General features: G+C 41.5%; 2 protein-coding genes across 12 annotated transcripts in view; both read left to right on the top strand.

The window, feature by feature from the left end:
* SMYD3 (SET and MYND domain containing 3) overlaps window positions 1–25,956 on the top strand; it is a 551,565-nt gene that overhangs the window by 313,712 nt on the left and 211,897 nt on the right. The window lies entirely within an intron of this gene.
* Window positions 1–25,956, top strand: part of LOC146359864 (zinc finger BED domain-containing protein 5-like) — an 84,756-nt gene extending 58,800 nt beyond the window's left edge. Inside the window, exon 2 of the mRNA XM_084828279.1 lies at window positions 1–25,956. This exon is cut by the window's left edge and continues 15,266 nt beyond it. Coding sequence (XP_084684405.1) covers window positions 22,173–23,810 — 1,638 coding nt within the window. The 5' untranslated portion in view covers window positions 1–22,172 and the 3' untranslated portion in view covers window positions 23,811–25,956.

Below are 25,956 nucleotides of genomic sequence, written 5' to 3'. Positions count from 1 at the left end.
TGGATCAGGCCAAGGGTCCATCTAATCCAGCATTCTGTTCACGCAGTGACCAACCAGCTGTCGATCAGGAAACCACAAGCAGGACATGAGTGCAACAGCACCCTCCCCCCATATTCCGCAGTAAATGGTGCACAGCAACCGTACCATGTCTGGTTCTGGAGGTAGCACATAGCCATCAAGCCTAGTAGCTATTGATAGCCTTCTCCAGGAATTTGTCTAACCCCCTTTTGAAGCCATCCAAGTTGGTGGCCATCTTGTGGTAGCAAATTCCATAGTTTAACTATGTGCTGTGTGAAGAACTTTGTTTTATCTGTCCTGAATTTTCCACCAATCAGCTTCATGGGATGACCTTGGGTTCTAGTATTACGAGAGAGGGAGAAAAAAGTCTCCCTATCCACATTCTCCACAGTATGCATAATTTTGTACACCCATGTCATGTCTCCCCTTACCCTCCTTTTTTCCAAGGTAAAGAATCCCTGCTGTTGTAAGTTTCCCTCATAGGGGAGATGCTTTGGCATAGGGGAGATGCTTCAGAGGTGTTCATCTGACTCTGAGTCCATTCCCATGGCCTCTCACGAGGCCTGTGCTGAGATGCTGGGCCCAATCCTGACACTTAACAAGAATGAGCTGCATGGTCATGCACACAGTCTGTTCGCTCCTGCTTTGGTGCTCCTTCTCAGTAAACAAACCTGGAAGCAATAGCTTCATGTTATGTCCAAACTCTGGATCCTGGTTTGTTGCTCCACAACAAGCCAGTATGTATTGCTGGCTTACAAACCCTGGCTTGTTTGGAGGCAACAACCAGGTTCCTTGGTTCATATATGAAGCACAGCTATCATTTCCTGGTTTGTTAACTTGTTCATGCAAGCAAAAAGAACAAAGCAGAAGTGAATGGACTGTGTGCACCAGCATGCAGTTCATATATGGGAAGTCAGGTTTAGCCAGGAATCCTGGATTACCATTATGTATGAACACAGCATTGTATCATACTCTGAGACAACTTGTTAGCCTGCAAAATGTCTCCTGTTTATTGTTCCAAATGATAGGTTTGATTCAGGTAGAGTTGTGCTTATTCTGAATTTTTTTATATAAAGCCTATGTTTGGTGTTCTGCAAGAATATATCTTTATGATCTTTACTTTCATTTCTCCTCTTAGCTTACAGAAGGTTGGGTCCTAGCAAGAGAGTTCACTTAACTTATGTTGCCTGAGGATTTCATAAAGTGTATATGCTCCAAGGCTCAGAGTGCATATACTCCTGTATGTTTAGTTTGCAAGAGACCCTAGAAAATATAGCTGAATCCTTGTAATCCTTTCACTTTATTGCCTGTCTGCTTCACAGATTATATGTGTGCCCCTTCTCAAAGGAAATTACATCTTGACACAATGAGTGGAACTGAAAGGTTTTAACTGGTTAAATATGTACATCTAAAATAACTCTATGATATGGATGATTTTTGTGCAAGGGAATTTATTGCAGAATGGTAATATTTCTAATGTGTCCTTATACTGCTCAGCGCCTGATGCCTCAAAGAATTCACCAAGGCTCCCATTTTATCTGCATTTTTCTTGGTTTTTTTAATATCAAATTATATTAATTTATTATTTATTTGCTTCATTTCTATACCGCCCAATAGCTGAAGCTCTCTGGGTGGTTCACAAAAATTAAAACCACAAAGCACAGCATAAAATAATATAAGTATGAAAGCTTAAAACCACAATATAACAGTACAACCAGAATAAAACTTAGCAGCAATCAGAGATTTAAAATACAGATTTAAAACACCAAAGCTAAAAGACTAGGAAGCTAAAATACTGGGAGAATAAAAAGGTCTTCACCTGGTGCCGGAAGGAGTACAGCGTAGGTGCCAGGCGAAACTCTCTAGGGAGCTTATTCCATAGCTGGAATGCCACAGCAGAAAAGGCCCTCTTCCTGGTGTATTGGCCCCAGGAGTGTAGCCAAGTCATTTGTAGTGTTAGAGGGGCCTAGAGATCCATAATGCTTGCTTAAGTTCATTATTGTTGCAATTCCCTTGCTAGTAAGCCTCTGAGCATGTGCAGGTGAGTCAAAAGGCTGATAGCAGCCTTCTCAGTGCATTCCCTACTAATGAGCAGAAGGCCTTATCAGGACGTGCCTGAGAAGTGAAGCTATGTGTTTATGCTGAGCTGCAGGTAGCTGTGCTGAGAACCAAGTGCTGTTAGTCTATGCTGGGAATGGACACTAGGGGGCGCTTGCTAGTGTTGTGCTGCCTCATGGCTAACATGTATTATATAAAACCCATTGTACCCCATGGCTCTTGGTTCAGAGAAGCTGTCTGATCCAATTTTATTTATTTTTATTTATTATTAAATTTATTAATCGCCCATCTGGCTGGTCACCCAGCCACTCTGGGCGATGTACAACATACAATAAAAACAGTTTAAAACAGTAAAATTCTACAATAAAAACATTTTCTAAAATACCCTAACCCACCCCAAATGCCTGCCTGAACAACAGCGTTTTTAATGCACGACGGAAGCTCATTAAAGCTTCCAACCTTTAATGTTGGAACCTTTCCAATCCAACCATTGGGCATGTCTGTGTGCTGTAAGTTACCCGATAAAATCTCCTTGTAAGTAAACCTTTGAATCTGATATATCACGGCAAACAGCAGGGACACAAATGGCGTCCGCTACGGCATTTGCGTCGCTACTCTTTTCGTGATAGGCTACATAAATGTTTACGTAACCTATCACAGCTAAAGCAGGGATGCAAATGGCTTCCCCTACACCGGATGCCATTTGCAGCTGCAGCCCGGCAGTGGACAGAGGTCCGGCTGTGGACGGGCCCGGCTGGTGGCTCCGCAGACTCGCCGCAGACTGGAGCCAGCTGGGGAGAATTCTGGGGGGAGGGATGGATCACCTCCCCGCCCACCCCCCGCAGATGCCCCCCGGAACCTGGAGGTAAGTATTTCGTACATCCCTACTGGGAAGCTAAATTTGTTTACAGGTGGCTGTGCTTGAGAACCAAACACTACTAGCCTATGCTGGAAATAAACACTAGGGGTGCTTACTAGTGTTGTGCTGCCTTATTGCTGACATGTATGGTATAAAACCCATTTGACCCAATGGCTCGGGGTTCAGAGAAGCTGTCTGATCCAACCATTGGGTACGGTGTGTGCTGTAAGTTACCCAGTAAAGTCTCCTTGTAAGTAAACCTTTGAATTTGATCTATCACAATCTTGGCACCTCTAACCTAAGAGTTCAGTGCCCATGGCAAGGGCAACACACCTGGTAGCCACCCACCTCACGTCCTTTGGCAGGGGCTCACGAAGAAGGACTGCCGAGGATGATCTTAGGTTCCGGGCAGGCACATATGGCATATCACAGTGTAACGTTGATATAATTTTATGGTGACACCTTTGGCAGCAGTTGGTTGAGCTACTGTGATGTCATGAGATATTCACAAACATTCCGACTTCTCGGGCAACGGGAAAGGGAAAGTTGTCAGTTTGGCTTGGATTAAAGCTTCACACAGGCCCTAGCCACAAACTCTAGGTTGTTCATCCCCCAACAACTCAGAGTTCTGGATTCGGATGTCACAATAAGGAATCCAGGGCTAGAGCATCCCTGGGTTGTTTATCACACTTGTCCTCTGGCTCACATTGAGAGGATCCTCAGCTGCAGCAGTGAGTTTGGTGGGCACGGAGGGAGGATGTGGCAGCAATGGGGTGCGGGGAAGCCGATGCAGCAGTGGCGGCAGCAGCACACATGTGCTGTCCCGCCTCAGGTGGCAGGAGAGCTTGCGTCAGCACTGACTAGATAGGTGTTCGGCCTGATCAACATGGTTCTTCTTATGTTTTTAAGAAAGAGGAGGCTGGGAGAAAACCTTACATAAAACAGAAAGACTCTGAGTTCTTGGTTCAAGATTAATACCAGAGAAATTATCTTGAATCCTTAAGGATAGCATAGAATGTAGAATTCCCCCAGGTGTAGTTTCTCCCATCATTACCAAGTACAATGAGGAAATCCACATATGGTGAAATCTTACGGAGCTCTGAAAGGTAAAGTTCGAGAGTTTGGATCCAGCAAACCTAAGGGGTCAGCAAAGCCCGTGTGAGGGGGTTAAATTTCATAAGTTACTTTGAGCGAACCAGGAAAACCTCCTGTGAAGGGAAAGAGGTGAATCTACTCCTGGGCTGCACTTGGGCAGGTTATTACAATGAGGCATGAGCATCCACCAGGGTTGGTAGTGGCAAAGGCATCCAAACTTTCTGATAGGCAGTGGTGTTGCCATTGCTGAGTGAGGCAAGTAAGGGGAGGCTTTAGGGCTGCATATTCTCCATGTCAGTCTGCTCATATAAGGAGCACTACATTACCTATTTTTCATTGAAACTGTCAACTTCTATTTGACTGTATGTGTTACTGTTAGCTCAAGAGAAGAAGGTTTGCTTTGGGAATTGGGGAGGGAGGCCTTTAGCGAAGAAAAAGCTTGCAGAACATTGTGGTTTGACTATCTACTCAAAGGATGAGGCACAGAGGCTAATTTTTGGTACTGATTGGATGATATTACTCTTAGCAATAAAAATATACCAGGGTAGTGGTTCAAGGTAAAATCTCTGCCCCGCCCCAATTCCAACTGCCTGAACGTTTATTGGCCCGATAAACAAAGAAATGATTATGGTTGTAACTTTAATTTGCTTAAACTGTAATTCATTTATATAGTATGGTTTTTAAAAAATATATTACAAACTGGAGCACTTTTCTACATAAGAACCTATAAAATATTTCACAGCAGATTTAAAAAATGTACATGGTCAACAAAGTAATTTTAATCTTTTCTTTGTGTTGTTTTTCTGCCATCCTCCTCCAATGGACCCCTAATTATGAAATAGTAAGTATAGCTTCTAGTCTCTGGAGAAGCAGATAAACAAGCTACAAAAATAATGGGGACTTGTGACAGTTTTGGCATGTCCAATAACTATTTTAATAAATAAATTCAACAATAATTCTCATGCAGATCAATAATTGGCCCATTATTAAATGAATTATAACCTGATTTATCTTGCAGCCGCAACTAAAACACCAACTAACTTGCAGTCATTGTGAAGCCAAAAAATAAATCAAACGACCAAACACTTTTTGGTCAGTGTTAAATCTGCTGATTTATATTAAGGGTCCATCTCCAGTCCCTAATACTTCTGATTTGGGAGACTCAGAAGCACCCTGAAAATGGATTTTTGACCTAAAGGTAAAGTTGTCTGTCAAGTGACCTGATTATAACAAATGATGTCATATCAGATTGCCATTTACGTCTCACATGAATGATAGTTTGTTTACAGCCACTCTTCAAAGGAGGTTTGGACAACCTGTCACCCACCAGCCCTCAGAATGCAGTTCACTAGCCATGTGTTGTTAGGACCTGTCACATGATTGACAATACCCCTGTTTTTGCAGTTTAGGGCAAGTGACCAACCAGGAGGTTTATGAGCCCCTGGCATGTTTCCAGGTGGACTACTTCAAAATATTCATTCACATGGTACTCTCACTCCTGTGAGACCAGTGACGGAGAACACCTTAATGGTGCTGTTTTGGAATTACAAAGTGGTGTTGCTGTTTGTTGTGCTCTCTGCTGTTTTTGTTTGCATCATTGTCACAAAGTACATCAGATCAGTTCAAAAAACAACTCTGAGGTTTGCCTGATACTAAGTCTTTCTGTAGGCTAGTGTCCAATTGGTTAAAGTACTTTCTTTAATATTGTTTAATGGATAATCAAACATGATCTATTTTCAAGTAAAACACTGTCCCCAACCTGGTATCCTCCAGATATTTTGGACTACAATTGCTAAGATTCCTGACCATTGGCCATGCTGGCTGGGGCTGATGAGAGTTGAAGTCCAAAACATCTGGAGGGCACAAAGTTGGGGAAGGCTACTGTAGAGGTATCTTAGTTACATATAATTGGTATTAGAGATCCCCTTCTCCCACCTATTAAGGAGTGTACAAAACATATTGATAGCTGGATATGGAATTTTCCATTTTACAGTTTCCTTTGCAGTCACGCTGTAGCAGATTTACATACAAAAACCTTTTTTGGGCATGTGGGATCCAGGATCATAAGTGTTTGTCAAAATGAATAGAGATTTTCTCATAATTTGTACACATAGACCTTGTTGGTAATTTTTTCAGACAGGAGACTTTGACCTCTGGGAAGCAAGGTGACTGGGGCCTGCTACACACACACACACACACACACACACTGTCTTGGAGCTATTTTCTCATAGTACCATCCCACACCACTGGGGGATGTGTGTGAATATTGCAACTATATGGGTGTGACCTATCCTGTGGTTCTTTCACACCAAGAGAGGATTCCAGTCAGGTGGAAACCCCCACAAAGGCCTACCCATGCTAAGACTCCACATTGTATCTTGACGGTAGTTAACATTGTTTGGGTCCATAGTTTTCCATCTGGATATTGTAATGGTTATGCAGCAGCAAAGTTGTGTGAGCAAATATGAAAGTTCTCTTAAAATGTCGTTGAGACTGCCTTCCACTGTGGAGAGTTGATACCTTGGTGCCTGGTTTAGTATTTAGTAGTGAAGAACACCTCTGCATCTGGAGTCTGTCATAATTGGAGATAGGACCTTTGGATGTACATCACATGGAAGAGGTTTGTTCTGTCATTAAAAGCTGTTCAGTTAAATAGTGCAGTTTTTAAACATTTTACTCTTGTCAATCTAGTTTCAACCCTAGTTCCTAGAAAATGGCTTCCTCTAAGAAACAGAATATAAGGCTACCATTTCTCTATCTTCAGTTTCAATTTATTTGCTCAATTTTCCTGCCCATTCCTTGTGCAGTTATAACTTTAGAAGAGTAAGAATCTCTGCTCAGTAAACCATATCTCAGAAGCCACCTCCTTCACTATGACCCATCCAGCTCTTTATGGGTCCCTGAAAGCAGCCTCTTAGGACAAGTTCATACAGTAATTTCTTCCTGCAGAGCAGTCTTTAGCCATCATCAGCCATGTGCCTGCCTGAAATAATTTCTCCACATTAAGTGCAAACTGCCCATGGATCCAGGGAGCAGCAAGATCCAGAATCAAAGCAGCATTTTTTCCTGTTGCTGTGCCTGGAATTTCCTGGGTTTATACATCTTTTTTTCTGTATGAGCTGAATTCTGAGGATGGCTCTGGATAGCTTGCTTGTTGGGGGAAACTACTGTGTGAACAAACCCAGGAGTTTCCTGTAGGTTAACTTCGGATATTTTCTGCTGGATGTTCACCAAAATCTGAGTCTTGACACTGAAAGCAAAATGAGGTATTTTAATTTAGATAGCTAAAAAGACGTATTGGTGTTTCTTTTAATGTGTAGCTTTATATTTAGTACTTTGAAAATATTTTAACACACGTTAATCTTTTTTAAAAACTTAACTATTCTGTTCCTATAATTGAGGGGTGTTGAATCTCAGGCCCGCAAACCCAACTCAGCCCACTTGAGGTTCCAGTCTGGCCTTCTGGGGAACCCCCTTCCCCTCATCCCACCACTGCTCTCCTGACGGTCAATGTTTTTGGTGGTTCCCCAGTTTTTGCATGTTTTTTCCCCATTCTAAAAGGCTGAAATCCCCCCCCCTGCCGCCCATGGCTTAGTTACTGGCAGTAAGAGCTTTAAGGCACAATCCTATGTATGGCTGGAGAATGCTGGGAGTTATAAGACTTTTTTTGGTCCAAACTTGCATAGGATTGAGCCCTTAAACTAAAATATGCGGGTATATTTGGTATTTTGCCCCGTCCCATTTGCCTTCAGCCCTTTCCACCACTGGAATGTGCCCACCCAATAAATGAAATGTATAAAGAAATGAAGTCATCTTCCTGAAGTAATGATGGTTTAGCTGTATGCATTTAAGAAGGAAAGTTGCTGTGCAGATCTTTAATTTATCATTTTAACAGAAGGCAATATGGCTATATCAGAGAATAATTTGCATCTGTTTGTTGTTGTTTTTTACTTTGTACATGCTGTATTTGTTTCTATCCAGTCTGTTATTTGGGTTTATTTGATAGATTATGGCTAATCTACAGCAAGATTTTAGTCTGAATATGTGCTCATGTGATGAATTTGTGTGAGTTTCAGATTCCAGTGTGTAGCTGACAGTAAACCTTGGGTAATGCTGATGATTCTTGGAGCAGTGGCCAAGCCATGAAAAGTTGAAGATTTGGGTGGATGTTTATTGACTTCGTTAATTGTCCCTCTGGTCTAGAAATTATAACAGAAATATACAGAGAAAGTTGCCAAGATGTGTACAGGTACACTTTTCCTGTACAGGCAAAAAGTGCAGGGTACTTAATGCCTTTAAATGAAAATAAACTGTTAGAAAATAAACGAGCCTCATTTTTGTTTCTGGTTGAAGAGTTTTATTTAGCTTTTAATCTAAACCAATTCCCCTTGTATCTGTGTTCTTTATCTGTATTGGTATGATAACAGAAATGCCTACAGAACAAACACTCCAAAACGCTGGAGGAACCTTGGATGTGAATGGGGCTCAGGATCAGATATGAACGTTATGACTTCTACCTTTATAGAGACCCAAGCCAAGGACCTAAACCTGGTCACCCGTGAATACTCAGATGTAATCTTAGGTTTGCTGAGCCCATTTCTAAGTAGTATCTTAAAGCCGTTTTCCCATAGAAAATAGAACAAAACATTATTGAGAAACTATATATATTATTCAAATTTATCTTTTTCTGTTATTTCTGTTTCTATTGTTACATATCTATTTCAATTTATGAACAATAAACAAAATCAAGCCTCTCTATGTTGCTGCGGGATACAACTTTCATAAGAGAGTGCTGGGGGCGGGGGAGGAACTGTGGAACTCCTATCCTCTGTAGACTTCTCAGTGACAGATAGCTTTCACAAAAAGCACTTCAGTGTAGGAAGAGAGATACAGAATATACATGTAGATTGTCATATATAAAATACATGTATTTAAATGTGTACATTGTACACCACCTGGAGAGCCATGACCAGTTGTTGCTCCTCAGTGTGTGCGTGTATGCAGCAAAATACACATGTGAGACCATGACATATAACAGTCTTCATGCTTAGTTCACACTTTTTTCCTAACTTCCTACTTTCCATGTTTAAAACAAAAAAGTAAATGTGAAGGGGCCCTCTGTCCCTGAGAAATTTTTAGGTGAAGGGAATTACACAGCTCTGGTCATCTACCTAATAACTTTCTAGCCCTATGTAGGCAGTCTTCTTTTTACACCTACAGGGGCACTGTCACTGCAGGCCCTACCCTGTGACTGAGCTTCACACGATGTTCAACCTATGCATATTGGTTCCAATTGTACAATCCATACACACAGTGTTTCTGGTATACAGATTGAATGCTGGGGTATATGTTTGTAGGGCTTGTGTGGAGGTTGTTCATTATAGAAGGGCTGGAGCCTGCTACCATGATAGAAGCTACACACACACACACACACACACACACACACCTGTAAAGGGTTGTTATGAAAGCCATACTGTGATGGTTATAGATGATATTCTATGGTTCTCTCAATAGCCAATTTCCTATTGTTTTTCAGGCTCAATTCAAAGTGTTGGTATTAACCTTTAAGGTTCTCGGTGGCTTAGGGGCTGGCTATCTGAGGGACTGCCTATCTCAGTATGAACCAGTTCAGATCAACAGGAAAGGCTGGGTTCACACAGCACACTATCCCACCCTGTGTGGGTTGTTGTTGAACTGTGGGTTATTGTGTTGTCTGAACACAGCGCCTTTTCCTCAGGGTGGGTTATGACGTTGTCTGAACACAGCATGTTTTCCTCAGGATTGCTCAGTAACTATGCAGTGTGGCTTGTAAACCACCCTGAACAACCCAACAACAAGCCATGGGTTCTCAAGGTGGCTTGTTTGAGAAAAATAAACCACACTGCATGGTTAATAAGCCACTCTGTGGAAAACACTCTGTGTTCAGACAACATGATAACCCACCCTACGGAAAATGCACTGCGTTCAGACAACACAATAACCCATGGTGGGTTAGCCTGTTGTGTGAACCCAGCAGACACCCTCACTTGCAGAGGCCTGCTTGTTGGACATATGGGAGAGGGCTTTCTCCTGTGTTGTTCAAAAGCTCTGGAATACACTCCCTTTGGAGTTGCAACTGGTCCCCATTCTCTCCACATTCAGGAAGAGGATTAAGACACATCTTTTCAACTTGGGTTTTTAAATTGTTTGTATGGTTGTTATGGTTTTTAAGGTTGTTTAAAATGTTTTACTATGGGCGTATCCAGTACTGCCGCTACGCTTCTGCTCATTCTGTAGCGCCTGTGGAACTCACTGCCATTGCAACAGGGAGTTTGTGGTTCTTAAAGCAACCCCAGAAACTAGTGTTTACACTAGTTTCCAGTTGCTATAAAAACCATTAGATCCCCATTGAACTAGCCGTGGGTCTCGCTGACACATGGACAGCCTTGGATACTGCCCTATGTTTTTATTTGATTATCGTTTTTATTTTCTGACATTTTTGTAAACTACCTTGCTCGGCTTTGGAAAGGCAGTATAGAAATATGCTAAATAAATAATAGCACTTACCCCTCAGCAATATAAATAGGCCTGATTTTGTTTATTGTTCGCCTAGTCACATTATTGTGCTATGGAGGTATGTAAGATTTTGTTTCCATTTACTCTGTAATAGAATGGTGTAAAACTTACTTTCCTGTAAGTTAAGATGCAAGGGGGTTGGACTCGATGGTCTGGGGGCTGGACTCGATGGGCTTATAGGCCCCTTCCAACCCTACTATTCTATGATTCTGTGAAGTTTTTCATTGAGAAGAAACTGAAAACATACTGATATTAAAATCTTCCTTCCCAAGTGGCATCCGTAGGGTTCTCAAGTGTTCTCTATCCAGACCCTGACCAGACCCATACTTACAGTGCCTTGCATAAGTATTCACCCCCCTTTGACTTTTCCACATTTCGTTGTGTCACAACCTGGAACTAAAATGGATTTAATTAGCATTTTTACCATTTGATTTACACAACATACTTAACAGTTTGAAGGTGCAAAATGTTTTTATGTGGCAGAAAAGTTAATTAAACAAAAACAAACTGGCATTTGTTGGTTGCATACGTATTCACCCCCTGAGTCAATACTTGGTAGAAGCACCTTTGGCAGCAATTACAGCTGTGTGTCTTTCTGGGTAAGTCACTACCAGCTTTGTGCATCTTGATCCTGCAATTTTTGCCCGTTTGTCTTGGCAAAATTGCTCAAGCTCTGTCAGGTTGGATGGGGACTGTTGGTGACAAGCAATTTTCAGGTCTTGCCACAGATTCTCAAATCAGATTGAGGTCTGGGCTTTGACTGGGCCATTCTAAGACATTCAGGGTCTTGTTTTTAAACCACTCCAGTGTAACTTTGGCTGTGTGTTTAGAGTCATTGTCCTGCTGGAAGGTGAACCTCCGCCCCAGTCCCAGGTCCCTTGCAGACTGAAACAGGTTTTCCTCTAGAATTGCCCTGTATTTGGCTCCATCCATCTTGCCCTCAATCCTGAACAGTTTCTGCCGATGAAAAGCATCCCCACAACATGATGCTGTGACACCATGCTTCACCGTGGGGATGGTGTTCTCAGGGTGATGAGCACTGTTGGCTTTGTGCTACACATAGAGTTTTGCAGTAAGGCCAAAAAGTTCAGTTTTGGTCTCATCAGACCAGAGAACCGTTTTCCACATGTTTGAGGTGTCTCCCACATGCCTTTTGGCAAAATCCAAATGGGATTTGATATGAGTGTTTTTTCAGCAATGGCTTTCTTCTTGCCACTCTTCCATAAAGCTCAGCTTTGTGGAGCGTCCGGGTGGTAGTTGATCCATGGACCATTTGTCCCATCTCAGCTGTGGATCTCTTCAGCTCCTCCAGAGTTACCATTAGCCTCTTGGTTGCTTCTCTGACTAATGTCTTCCTTACCCCAGTCACTGAGTTTTGGTGGACAGCCTTCTCTAGGCAGAGTAGCGGTTGGGCTATATGCTTTCCATTTTGTAATTATGGATTTAACGGTGCTCTGGAGGATGTTCATGGTTTGGGATTTTTTTTATAACCCAACCCTGATTGGTGCTTCCCCAGAACTTTATCCTGGACTTGTTTTGCTAGCTCCTTGGCCTTCATGATGCTGTTTGTTTAGATATTGCATATAGGTGGACTCCATTCAACGAATTATGTGACTCCTAGAGGCAGTTGTTTGCACCAGAGCTTATTTAGGGGTGTCACAGCAAAGGGGGTGAATACTTATGCAATCCAGACTTTTCAGTTTTTTATTTGTAAATCATTTTGTAAAATATGTAGATTTTCCCCTCACTTTGACATTATGGACTATTTTGTGTAGATCAGTTACAAGAAATCCTAATTTAATCCATTTTAATTCCAGATTGTAACACCGCAAAATGTGGAAAAGTCAAAGGGGGATGAATACTTATGCAAGGCACTGTACTTGGCTTTGGCAATGTTACTTCATCATGTCACCTCAGATCATGATTAATTATAAAGGACATATATATTTTGCTGGAGAACATTGTCACTCACAATTCTTTGCTTTCCAAAGACAGACTACTGTTTCTTTTCTCTCCCCACCGCCACCTTCTCTCTCTGTAATCAGAATGGAAAGCAAACTTGCAGAATTGAGAAAAGATGACAGGCACTGCATTTTTTTCAGATTCTGTTGCTATTCATGTATAGGTGTGTGCAGTGGAGAAATACTGTAACTAATCTCCAAACTTAATCCTTTCTGAAAAATAGAATAGATTCAGCTCTATTTGGTTTGCTTATTTCTGGCTGATGAGTAGCTCTGTAAAAACTGGCAACAAAGTACTCTTTTAAATCTTTCTTTTGTCACCTAGAAAATGGACAGAAGCATAGAGAGAAGCTTTAAAGTCTCTCTTCTTTCCACTCAGAACACTTACAATCAGAGCGGAGAAGTGGAAAATCTTTAGTTCCTCTTATGATGAACCTGATACAGCGTTCGCAAAACCCTTGGCTTAAACTAGGAAACATGGCTTGCTATTTTTTATTATAAGGCAACGAGAGCTTGAGGCAGGCTTCTGTTCTGCTACTTATCTGCTCCATAATAAATTTAAGGTGTGCAGAGACTTCCCACCCTCTCACTTGTGCTTTTGATGCTAGAAGCAAGGGTTAATTTGTCCCAGTGAATAGGAATGATGCAGTAGTGAACATCATACCCCTCTGTGGTATTCACCCATTCTACTGGCTTTATGATTGCCCCTGTCTGCATTTTTTCAGGCAGTCAGGATTCAGTGTAGGTGGGGGCAGGGGGGAGCATAAAACCATCAGATTTTCTTATTGCATTATCTTCTTTATTACACTATTTTCCCCAGCCTTGCCCACAAGGTGAGCTTAGAAAGCAGCAGGGCCTGCCTTGCTACTTGTAGGAGTCAGCTAGCATAACCTTGGAGGGTTGCAATCACAGCAGTTGGAACTGCTGCCTCAGGGGTAGAGCCCCTGCTCGGCATGCAGAAGGTCCCAGGTTCAACCCTCAGCATCTCCAGTTCACTGGAGTTTGTGAATGGAGACTGTTACATTTCACAATCCTAGCATACTTAACCTGTTAGAGATACATGTGGTACTGGTTATTCTCTGCTCAGAATTTCATATCAAAATTTAATACCTGCCTTGTTAAACTGCTCTTATTTGTTAAGGATAACCAGATTGCTCAACCAACACTAAGAATGAAATCCTATGTATGTTTAAACAGAAAAAATGTCCTACAACTCCCAACATCCCTCCAGCCAGTCGTGCTGGCTGAGGCATGCTGGAAATTGTAGGACTTTTTTTTTCCGTCTAAACGTGCATAGGATTGCACCCTGAGTTATCATAGATGTGAGTCAGTGGGTAAAATGTTGCCAAAGTTTTGGACCAACAAGCAATTGCCCACTATCATACAGCAAACCAGAACTGACTACAAAGTATACCCATTTCCAAGGGGTTGTAAAAGACAGAACTACAGGAATAAATGCTGATCCACACATTTATTTAACAGTGATTTTCAGCTCAATGACATTGTCTGGATAATGGAAACATTTTCAAACTGCTATTTGAATTACAATAATCGTTCATTTTACTAGAAGAAAAATTAGCTAGCAGAATTCACAGGCTGACATACACATGATGTATTACAATATATCTGAAATTGTAGGGAATGGGAAAACTGCAGGAGGGTGTGCAAATGATAAATGCCAATAACAGTTAAAGGCACGGGATTCCCAAAGTGCAAAACACAACCCATTGGGATTGCCAGAAGTTAGGCATGGGGTTGCTTGCAAATCCTTGAGGATTGCAGACCCAGTTACCTCAGCCTGGGAATAAAGTAATATGAGGAAAAGATGGGTGAGGAGCCAGAGGAGAGGAATTCACACACTGCATAGTTAGACTGTGGAATTCGGACTCAGAATATGTGATGATAGCTATGAAATTAGACAGCTTTAAAAGGGGGTTAGGCAATTTTTTGGAGGACAAGGCTATCAATACCTACTAGTCATGATGTCATTATATACCCATCATGACATGATCCTCCTCTGTCAGTCACACCATGCCTCTGAATACTGGTCATTGGGGAACAACAGCAAAAGAGAGCTATTGTGCTCATGCCTAGCTTGTGGGCTTTCCATAGGCATCTGGATGGGCACTGTAAGAAACACGATTCTGAACTAAATAGTCCTATGGTCAGATCCAGCAGGGATCTTCTTACGAGTTTTTTTGGGATGCTGTCAGAGTTGGGCAGGGGATGAATTTGCACAGTTGGTATAAGAGCTTAATGGGGATACCTAATTAGGTTTCTGAGTTGAGGCGATGGAAAGCTAGTAAGTTTAGAAGTGGGAGGGCTGATTTCATGACATTTGAAGAAACACTGGATTTCCATACACATCTCATAAAACAGATCCAGACACTATTGGAAGGAAGCCCAAAAGATATCAGCCATGTATAATTTTGGAAAGCTGCTTCAGTCATAAATAAATTATTACTTCATTCACAAATAAAGCAAATCCAACAAAACATGATGCATTAAGCAGTCTCAGCCTAATCCACAGAGTTATCATTCACCTAATCCATTAAACAAAGCCTCTGCCAAATTTGTGAAATTGCCTGAGCTAAACAAAACATTAACCTAATTGATGAAATTTGCAATGCCAGTGATAGCATAGGAAAAGCTCTTCGTTGGCCAGATGTTGAATTTAACTCTAGTAGATAATTTTTTATAAGTTAGACAAAGCACCGTAGATTAGAAGAATAGCCCTTGAGAACCAACTGCTACTCACTTGGTATCAGAGCACCCTGCAGGAACAGGAAAAGTAGTACTGGGGATCAGAATCTCAGGTAGTTGGGGCAAATGTAGTAATTTCAGCTCAGGATTTATTACCTGGACTCTAGACAAGACAGCGCATCCTGGCCAGAGAAACAGTAGAATATTCAGTCCTTGCGATGCAGAAATTGTTTCTAATTCTACAAGAGCTAAAGCACATCTTAATTTTAATTTTGCACAATTGTGCCTTAATATAGTTAATTACAGCTGCATATGGAAAATAAAGACGTATTTCCAATTACATCTTGATCTGATTGTACTTCACCCAAGAGAAGTCACATTCAGAGGAGAGGATGCTTTTGATGCCAGTTAGAGCATTTTGAATCATAGCTACAGTCTTCAGGGAGCCAGGGGTATATGGCTTTCGAGAGGGATTTGGGGGTTAAAAATGGAACCTGAGGGGATTAGGACAATCTGCCTCGTAAACCACAGAGTAGTAAATTCACCTGCCACCCTTTCAGGGCCAACAGGCAGCCTGATATTTTAGCTATAGCTCCACTTGCTTTTAAATGTCCGGGCAATGCCTTTGCTCTAGCTCTCATGCTGATGCTGGTGGGTCCTGTAGTGAGTTGGTTAATAAGCAAAAAAGTAGACTTCACAGAGTTCTTGGATGCTGGTAGTAGACTTGTGTAATTTAGCTTAACCAGCAGTTTTATGGTTCAGTAAGCAGGACTTTTACACCAGGCCTCAATTAGTTCCAAGCCAGCACAGCTCCTCATGTCAGTATTTAGACACTGCTAGGCCTTTGCCCAGTTAAAGAGAGAAGGATGTGTTGCCTTTATTCTCACAGAGGAGCTAGGAGCCCCCTCCCAGGAGCTGGAATGTTGAGGCATCTCTTTCTCTTAAGAAAAGCAATTAGTTTTCCAGACTAGAATGCTTCGAGCAGGGGAGGGCCCCTTCTCCTAAATGTGTGTGTGCGCTGGCCTGCCTGTCAACTCATGAGCTAGAGGTGGGCATCTAGCAGAAAAGCTTATAAGATCCAATCCATAGGCTTTGAGCTTTGGCCTTGCTTCAAGGGGCAATGTGCGCACAGCCAGCTTGAAGAAACCTGTGGCCCCAGGAACAGCATCTCTGTCTATCTTGGGGGTCCAGATAGGCAATCCAGCTGTGACAGCTTCATTAGCTGGAGAGAGGTGTGAACTTTCTTTGCATGTATATTCTACATCTATTGTCTATCAATAAACTGTCATCTTTTTGCACAAGTGGCTTTGTTTCATCTTGGTAATCTAAAAGAATCTATTTTGACTGGGCCCTTACAGAAACAGGTCTCCAGATCAACATCAGTCCCTTAGGATAGGATGTAAAAGTCTTGTGGCTCCACCTTACCACTGAAAAGCCCCTCATTCTGTGCTCCTGCACTATATGGGGGACTTTCCCTAGCACAAGGGACAGAAGTGTCTATTGCTGCTTCAACACAGCTGGTGGGGTAGGACCCACTCCAAGCTCTGGAACATGTGACTGGGGAAAACCTTGTGTCAGCACTTGGACTTTTTTTACTGGGATCTTGGGCTCTACTTGCCCCTGCACTGTATAGGATCAAGCAGACGTGCTGAAGATTTCACGAATGAAACAATGTTTTGCTTATAAGCAATTCCAGAAATTTAGAGATGACTAGTCCCAACTAAATAGTCTGTTAGGAATGTATGAGATGCTTCTGGGTATGTGAATATATCCAAGGGCAGAGAATAATAGGAACCCAAACAATTGCTTTTGAGCAGAAAGTGTGAGAAAGTACGGTGGCCATTTACATATTCCCCCAAAGAGGAAATGCATTACCAAAGAAGAGACAAAAGGGAACATTTATTTCCATTAAATATGCATATGCTAATTTATATGTATAGAAGCATATTTGGAAATAATTACTATAATTTAAATAGAACTACAATTCACCTCACCATAGTGGGGAAGACTGTGTCCAGGTGAGCTGTGTGCCTGCTCAGCTGTCCAGGTGGTAAGTGTTAATGGGCAATTTGAGGGCCTCTGCTTTCTCTTCTGATGGTTCTTTACCTGGACTGGGCAGCCCTTCAAATGGAAGATGCCTTTAAACAGAAGACTGGCCTCTGTAAAGTAGGTCCTATGTCCACCCTGTTAGAAAACTCTATAGATAAGGACACAGTGGTAGTTGTGATATGTGTGTCTGTTCATTCATTCATTCATTTATATCCTACCTTTCTACCCTAGATGGGCCCAAAAGGTGTTGTACAATATAAAACATAAACATTTCTAAAACAATCAGATATATATCCATTAAAATAATGCAAAACCTAAATGCTAAAACCACATTTAAATATCTACCTCTATCCATCTTGAAAGATATAGATATAGATATAGATATAGATGACTAGCAAATCAAATGTGAGTATTTACTCCCCTAAAACCTGACAAAATAAAAGATGCCATCTTTTCTGATGGCCATAAAGGTGTCATAGAAAACTACAGCTAGTTCCTTTGTCAGCAATATTTGTGCTTGGCTCATATTGGGCTATGGATTTCCAAACTGTGGAAGTTTTTATTCTAAAACTCCCAATTCTGAAATCTACCACCATCAACCAACATCAAGAAATAATGTGAGAATTTGGCCTTCCCTTTCCTGAAGGCTATGAAACTCATCTTGCTGGTGTTGGACAGGCCCTGATAGAGTGTCTTTTCCCACTTGAACTGGGACTAAAAGTCCATTCTCTCTGGTGGAAATGATGCACATAGCATTAGTTTTCCATCATAGATTCTAGAACTGGTAGCTACAGTCCCTGGTAGGAAAAATGCTATCAGGACCTAGAGAGTGCCCACTGCCACCACCTCCTTCCTCTGCTCTGTGGTAAGTTTCTGGACCTGGGAAAGGGAAACAGCAGTGGTCCACAGACCAGGGTTTGCAAGCCATACAATCAAGACTGTACTTCCTCAACTCTGCTCATGACACCCCTGGAAATCCTTGTACCCTGTACCTTTTGTAGACAATGGGAGGAGGCTTACCAAGATGGGGAAGCTCAGACTCACTAGGGACCAGGCTGAGTTCCAGGGGTTGGGAGAGAACAGAGGCTTCCTGAGATCTGTGAGAATGTGCTGGTTGCAGGACCCTGTAGACCCCTACGCACCAGGTAAGATTGGCTCCTTCCTGTCCCCAGGATACTACCCGATACGTTGGGAATCCCAAGCAAGGGCTGTGGGACTCTTAACTGCAGAGTGCCATCCTGTCATGTGCAGCAACCATCGTGAGGCCCAGGGCATACAGAAGTGCAAGTGTTCATACTGGCCCACACACATGGTTCTGGATCATGCCCAGTGTTTTTAATGGACTAGCTGTGTTTATGTGCAGCTGGATATGTTCAATTACTTTGTCTGTGCAGTTTGATTTTTCTTTTAAATGTAGCAGTAAACTCTTGGTCCAACCCAGAATATTTTCTAGAATTGTTATGTCAGCTTTCCTAATGGAGGTTGTGTGTGAGTACAAGAAAGAGAATTAACTCAGTTTTTCTAGAATATTTGCCAACTATCTAAGAGGGAGGGCTTTTATTTTTTAAAAAAAATCAGCCCCATTCTTTATCACTGACAATTTATCTTTTAACAGTGTATTTCATAAGCAACCCAAGATGCAGATGTAATGAGAGTTGCACAGCCAACATGGATAGAAATCTGAAGGTTAGCAGAGAAAAGCTGGCAAGGGCAATAGGCACCAGTGGCTGACCTTCAGAACAGCTGTGCTGTCATTAAGTACTAATAAGTGGTAATTGTATTACTTCCATGACTAAAGTTGCCCAGGTATGCCCCAGTGTACTGGAAAGAACTTTTGAATGCCAAATCCAAACCAGAATTAAATTTCTGCATCAGTCACATCCCCTAATCGTAGAAACATTTACATGGAAGTACATATCTCTGATTTCAAGTGTGCTAAAATGTCCAGCCTTACATCAATATCACTTAAGTAGGATTTCTAGCTTAGCCTCATCAGAGTATTGGACAGTATGAATATACAAATTAAGGCAATATATAAAATAGCGATTGTTGCTGCTTCTTATACTTTATAATATAAATCTTATATAGCACTTTGGGATATATAGCCCATTTTATAAGTGAAGAAATGAGGCTGACTGTCTTGTCCAAGACCACTCAGTACATCTCTAGCGGAGGTATGATTTGAACCCACCCATCCACATTCAGATCCAACTTACTATCCACTGGATAGCTCAACTCCATAGTTGTGGAACAGTTGCCAAGAACATTAAGTTCTTCTGTCGTTTAGAGTTGGTGGCACTGTTGCAATAATGAAACTGATATTTTTGGTTAATCTTAGGGACCCCCAAAGCTCATACAGACAAGCGTCTCTTATGTGCAAAAGAAAGGATAGTCCCATGTGATATATTTAAAACAAGATCCTTCTAATAAATTAATAATTGAGTGAGATTACCTTTAAAACATGTTTAGAAGACTTTAGACATTGATGGCACAGCTACACACTAAAATTCTTCAGGTAAAAGACTGTTAAGTATACCTAAGAATGTTTTTCCTCATTAGAATCAACTGAAAATAGTTACATGTTTTAGCTAGAATATTTGATCAGGATTAGGAATATATACCACAACAGAGCATCGGTCCATCTAACTCAGTACTGTCAACAATGAATGGCAGTGGCTTTTCACAGTTTCAGACAGGAGTCTTCCCCAGCCCTACCTGAAGAGTCCAAGAATTGCACCTAGAACGTTTTGTATGCAAAGCCGGAGTTCTACCACTGAGCTCCGGCCCTTCCCCTATGCTCTTCATGTGAGCCATAAAGATCAGTAGGTAGCAGTAGTGAACATTTGGAGTTAGCCTTCCATCTCAATGTTAACCTATATTAGCAACAGGTTTCTGACAGTAGGGATCAGTTGCTGCTTAAAAGATGTCCAGCAGTTATAATGCAAGACTCCACATTTCTAATAAACGGGATTTGGAATGATATAAACTGCAATTATTGTATCCATTCACCTCAAATATCAATTGGAGAGCATGTGATTAAACAACAGTAGGGAATCCTAATGATCCCCAGTGAGACTTGTGATCTCATTTTCTCATTTTCTGCTTTGCCATGTGGAGATGACAAGTAAACATGAATGAAGACAAGGCTAATTACGATTCATTGTAGAGCAGTTCCAAACATTTTCTTGTTAACCTAACGATGGGCTATGCCACAAATATCCAGGGAAAAAAACATCCAGAAAATTGAAGGTTCTTCGATACAGACATTTTCTGGAATAATCTCAGTAAGCTTTTTCTGCTGCCTCTGGTGGGCTCTTTGAATTTTTCCATGATTCATTAGAGCAGAGCTTTCCAAACTGTGTGCCACGACACATTAGTGTGTTGGCAGCAGTGTGTAGATGTGTTGTTCGAAATGCAGAAAATTGTGCGAAAGGGCACAGCGGAGCTCCCTTACTCGCGTTTGCTTCCCTTGGCCCCTCCCCCAGAACTTCCTAAAGCCGCTAATGTTAAAGCTGCTTAGCTGCTAAGGCTTAGGTGCTTTAACATTAGCTGCTTTAGGATCATGTGGCGTCTTGACGTAGGACGCACGTGATTGGCGGTGTTGGAGCAGTACAGCGAGGAGTGTGGTAACGCTGGCTGCACGAGGAGTGTGGAGAATTCGAAGTTAGCGGAGCAATTAGTTGAGCAATTTGCAATCAGCTCGGGCAAGAGGCTTCCCCTCGTCCTCGGTGCGGCTGCAGGGCAGCAGGGGAGAACAACAGCCCGCTGGACACCCCCAGAGCAGGGAGGACTGCGCCGGGCAGGCGAGGAGCTTCGAGCCTGCGCTCCCCGGAAAGGTAGAGGCGCAGGGCGAAGAGAGGGGAAGGGAGGCGCTGCCCTGGGAGCAGAGCTTGGCCGACGCTGGCTCAGAGAAGTGGCAGCGGCCACCAGCCCTGCATTGTTTCGGGCATGCCCTTCACAGACTTCTGCACCACGCTGCCGCGCAGCCAGGCCAGAGTAACACACGGGTGGAAGTGGGGACTGCACCGAGCGGGCCGTCCGCCATCTTGGCCAGCCAGAACGGAGCTCAGTGGAGGCCAGAAGCCTCAAAATCAGTGTGCTCCCAATCACCCAGGCGAGCGCAGCTGCAGGCTGTCACCCAGTCATCCCACCTGCTGCTGGCTGAAGGGAGGCCATCCTCCCAAACCCAATGTGGCAAACAGCAAGCCACCCACCACGTGGCACTTATGATTTGATTTCTGCCATTTATTTTTATTTTTACTCTGCTGTAATCGTGGATTAACCACCCACTGGCAGTGTACCACTGGAGAGTGCTGGAACTGGACTCTGGACATAGGCATTGCAAATATTTACAGCAGTATAGCCTTGTAGTGAGACATATATATTTACACCATTTTTGTTGGACTTTTGCTTCTCTACTTCATGTGTTTTTGCAGCTGAGCTCCTACCTGGACCTATGTGTCCTAATATGTATTGTAAATACTTTAGTTAATTTTGTTTATTTTTCACATTTTCTCCTGGTCCTGATTCCTATCTTTATCTCACTTTATCACTGTGGGAGTGGAGTGCAGGTGCTGTTATTTTCATAAGAAAAAACAGAGAAAGATAAGCGCTAAAAACAGTCCTGTTATTTTCGTATTTAGTTAATGCTAAAACCTAGAAATACATTTGCATAGAATTATTCATTAAATTGCAGTTGAATTACCCGTAAAATGGATATGTTTCTAATTAAGAAAAGGAAAACTGGTGAAGATGACGTTTGCAATGAACAAAATGTAGCCGCTGTAGAGGAATCAACTGTTGAACGGTCTGTATTAGTATGAAAGAAGTGTAAAGGAACAATTTCCAAGCCTCGTTTATACAGTAAAGATTATATGAAACTGGGGTTCACATTTTCTGGTAATGAAAACAATCCTTGTCCCCAGTGTTTAGTTTGTGGGGATATACTTGCAAATGAAGGTATGGTACCAAATAAATTAAAGCGTCATTTTACCTCAAAACACTGTCATTTGTCAGAAAAAACAGTAGAATACTTTACTGAGCTTTCAAAATCTATAAAGAAGCAGTCTGCATCATTCAAAAAGAGAATGAAGACATCAGAGAAAGCTCAAAAGCCAAGTTACTTGGTTGCTCAAATAATTGCCAGAAACAAGGACCCACACGCTATTGCCGAAACCACCATAAAGGAATTTTGCTGTGCTATTGTTCGAACAATGTTTGGGTCCAAATTTGAGATAGAAGTTAATAAAATCCCTTTGGCAGATAACACGATCGGAAGACGTATTCAAGACATGTCTGATGACATTAAGCAGCAAATGAAGGATATTTTTCAAGACAATATGACCTTTACATTGCAATTAGATGAAGCAACAGATGTCAGTGGGTTAGCACAATTACTGGTTTTTATATGTTTCATTCATACTGACAGAATTATTGAGCAATTCTTGTGTTGTCTAGAACTTCCAATGAGAACTAGAGGTGAAGATATATTTAAAACTTTTGATTGCCTCATGAAGGAAAATAATTTGCAATGGTTAAATTGTGTAGGAATATGCACAGGTGGTGCACCCTCAATGGTTGGTTCAACAAAAGGTTTTATAGCTTTAGCAAAGAAAGAGAATGAAAATATTATAAATACTCATTGCTTTTTACATCGCAAAGCACTAGTCACGCAAACCATTGGAAACGAATTAAGAAAAATTTTGGACAAAGTGGTTCAAATGGTCAATTACATTAAAAGTAGACCTCTTCAATCAAGATTATTTGCTCATATTTGTGAAGACATGGGGGCAAGGTTTAAAAAGCTTCTACTACACACAGACGTTCGTTGGCTCTCAAGAGGTCGAGTGCTTTGTCGTGTATATGAATTGAGGGAAATGATGCTTAAACTTTTTGAAGAAAATCAGCAAAATGAATTATGCGATCTAATTCAAAGCAAACTTTGGTGCACAAAATTGGCATATCTTGCTGACATATTTGAACATTTGAATAAAATAAACACCAGTATGCAAGGAAAAGGAGAAAATATCTTAACAGCGGTAGATAAAATTTGTGCTATGAGAGACAAAATAGCAATTTGGAAAAGGAAAGTGAAAGAAGGAAATTTTGAAATGTTTTCCAAAACTGCTGAGTGCCAGCTAAAATGTGATATCAGCTCGCTAATTGTTGACCATTTAACATTGCTTGGAGAGAAAGTTCATCATTACTTCCCAAATGTTGAAATCCAAGACTGTGATTGGATCAGAAATCCATTTCGTTCAACTGCAATGAGGAACTTTTCACTTATTGAAGAAGAAGAATTAGCTGACATAAAAAATGATCGAAATCTGTTAATGATGCATGAACAGGGTGACTTAGACAACTTTTGGATTCGCATTTCAAAAATGCATCCAAACATAGCTAAAAAAGCGTTAAAAATTCTTCTGCAGTTTTCTACTACATACATTTGTGAAGTATCCTTTTCAACTATGGCAAACAAAGACACTGAAACGTGGAAGCTTAAAAATGCTTGATGATGAAATGCAAGTGTCTTTATCTAATATTCCACCAAATATTGAAAAGCTGTGTTCATCCCATCAACCTCATACACCCCATTAAAATGGTAAGTAGTTATTGGTGTTATTCAACTTTTTAAAATTCTTGCACATATTTACATACTGTTACTCATAAATGACAACAATGTATGTTATTATCTTACAAATCATATATTTTTAAAAATATAAATGAAAGGTTTTCATGAGATATGTTGTATCTCCATACATTTCGTTATTACAATTTATGTATGTGTCCGTATCTCTTATAACGGGTTAGTTTAACCTCCAGTTTGCTAGTAAAACTGAATTACCATGTCACAAAATGATGCATGTCTAAAAAGTGTGTCACCAACATGAAAAGTTTGGAAAGCTCTGCATCAGAGAGTAGCTTTTTCTATATTGCATTATAGGGGAAGGGTGGCCACAGTTAGGGATGATAACTCAGTAGTGAGCTCATGCTTTCATGTATAAAGGCCCCAGGTACAGTTTCCTTCTCTTAAAGGATGTCTAGTTGCCTGGCTGTGGAAGACTTCTGCCTGGGCTCCTGAAAGATAGCTTTCAGCCAGGGTAACCTACCTGTAGGCAACTTCTGGCCCAAGGGCCAAATCAATCTGGCCTATTAACAGCTACTAGTTGACCTTATGACTCACTCAACACAGCTACCAGAAAGAAGAAACTTTGTTGCTTTAACCAGCCTGTTCACAACTGGCTGTTCCATCTATCTACTCTGCCATGAAGCTCACTGGGTGACCTTGGGCCAGTCACTATTTTTCAGCCTAACCTACCTCACAGGACTGTTGTGAGAATAAAATGTGTGTATGTGGCAGGGGGGAGGGGGGAACCATGTATGTCACCTTGAGCTCCTTGGAGGAAAGGTGGGAAGTAAATGCAATAAATATTACCTCTCGAGATTTGCAAAGTGGTGGTGGTGTTCCAGCTTTACCCGGATATGAGTATGCTTGTAGTGGAAAGTAGTGAGGTGGAACTGGACACCTCACTCCATTCTCTGCCCAAGTCTATTTTCTGCCACTGTTCTATCTAGTTGTCAACCACTGGGGTACAGTAAAAAGCTGATTGCCATTATTTGAGTCCTATCCTTTATATCAAACAGTTCTGGCCAGATAAACCGCAATTGGATGGGGATCAGCAAGTCCTATTAGATCTGCCTCCTATTAGAGCTTTTAGGCAAAGTTAAACTCCCTTCTCCTAGTTCTCCTTCATTGTTCTGAGCAATAAATGAGGACAATCTGCTGTTTCTCTCTGCTAGAATTTGCTTGTACCTCTGCCTTACCTTGCCCATCAGCTTTGCCTTGTTCCTTGGACATTGTCACACCACATACCCCCTGTTTACTTTTCAGGAAGTCTGATGCTGCTAATACAGTTTTGGTGTAGTGAAGCTATCTGCAAAATACCTCTACCTCAGTCTTTTTGTAGAGGCTGTGGTCAGCTTGTTTGAAAGTAGTCAAGGGAGTGCTTGCAGAAGAAAGAATATAGTATGGGGCCTCGAAGTATGTTTCATGTTAGGGATACCATGTCTTTTGTTATAGTATTGATTGAGTATTGTTATAGTATTCATTGATTCAGTTAAACAAAAACTGAATCTTGTTTAAGAGTGAAGCAGAGCTGGATCTCACAGGACTTTTGTTGTTTATGAGAAAATACATACAGCAGTTGTGATCTCAAGTGGTTTGCATGCTATGTTAACATTCAAAGCCCTAAACTGCTTGGGGCCAGGTTATCTAAAGGATCGTCTTCTCCCTTATGTACCTTACCCAGACCCTAAGATCATCTTCAGAGGTCCTTCTCTGGGAGCCCCTGCCAAAGGAGGTGAGGCAGGTGGCTACCAGGAAGAGAGCCTTTTCTGCTGTGACACCCCAGTTGTGGAATAAGCTCTCTAGAAAGGTTTGCCTGGCACCTACATTGTACTCCTTTCAGCACCAGGTGAAGACCTTTGTATTTTCCCAGCATTTTAGCACTTTAGTCTTTTAGCACTCTGGCTCTGCTGTTTTAAATCAGTATTTCTGCATTGCTGCTAGGCTTTATTCTGGTTGTATTTTATATTGTAGATTTAAGCTTTCATTTTTTATATTGTTTTATGCTGTACTTTGTATTTTTTTTTTTTTTT

This window comes from Heloderma suspectum, chromosome 1 (genome assembly GCF_057233095.1).
Source record: "Heloderma suspectum isolate Gila_16-S chromosome 1, 16-S_ref, whole genome shotgun sequence".
NCBI classification, from domain to species: domain Eukaryota; kingdom Metazoa; phylum Chordata; class Lepidosauria; order Squamata; family Helodermatidae; genus Heloderma; species Heloderma suspectum.
The sequence above is the reverse complement of the archived record's forward strand: the minus strand, read 5'-3'. Positions and strand labels throughout refer to the sequence as shown.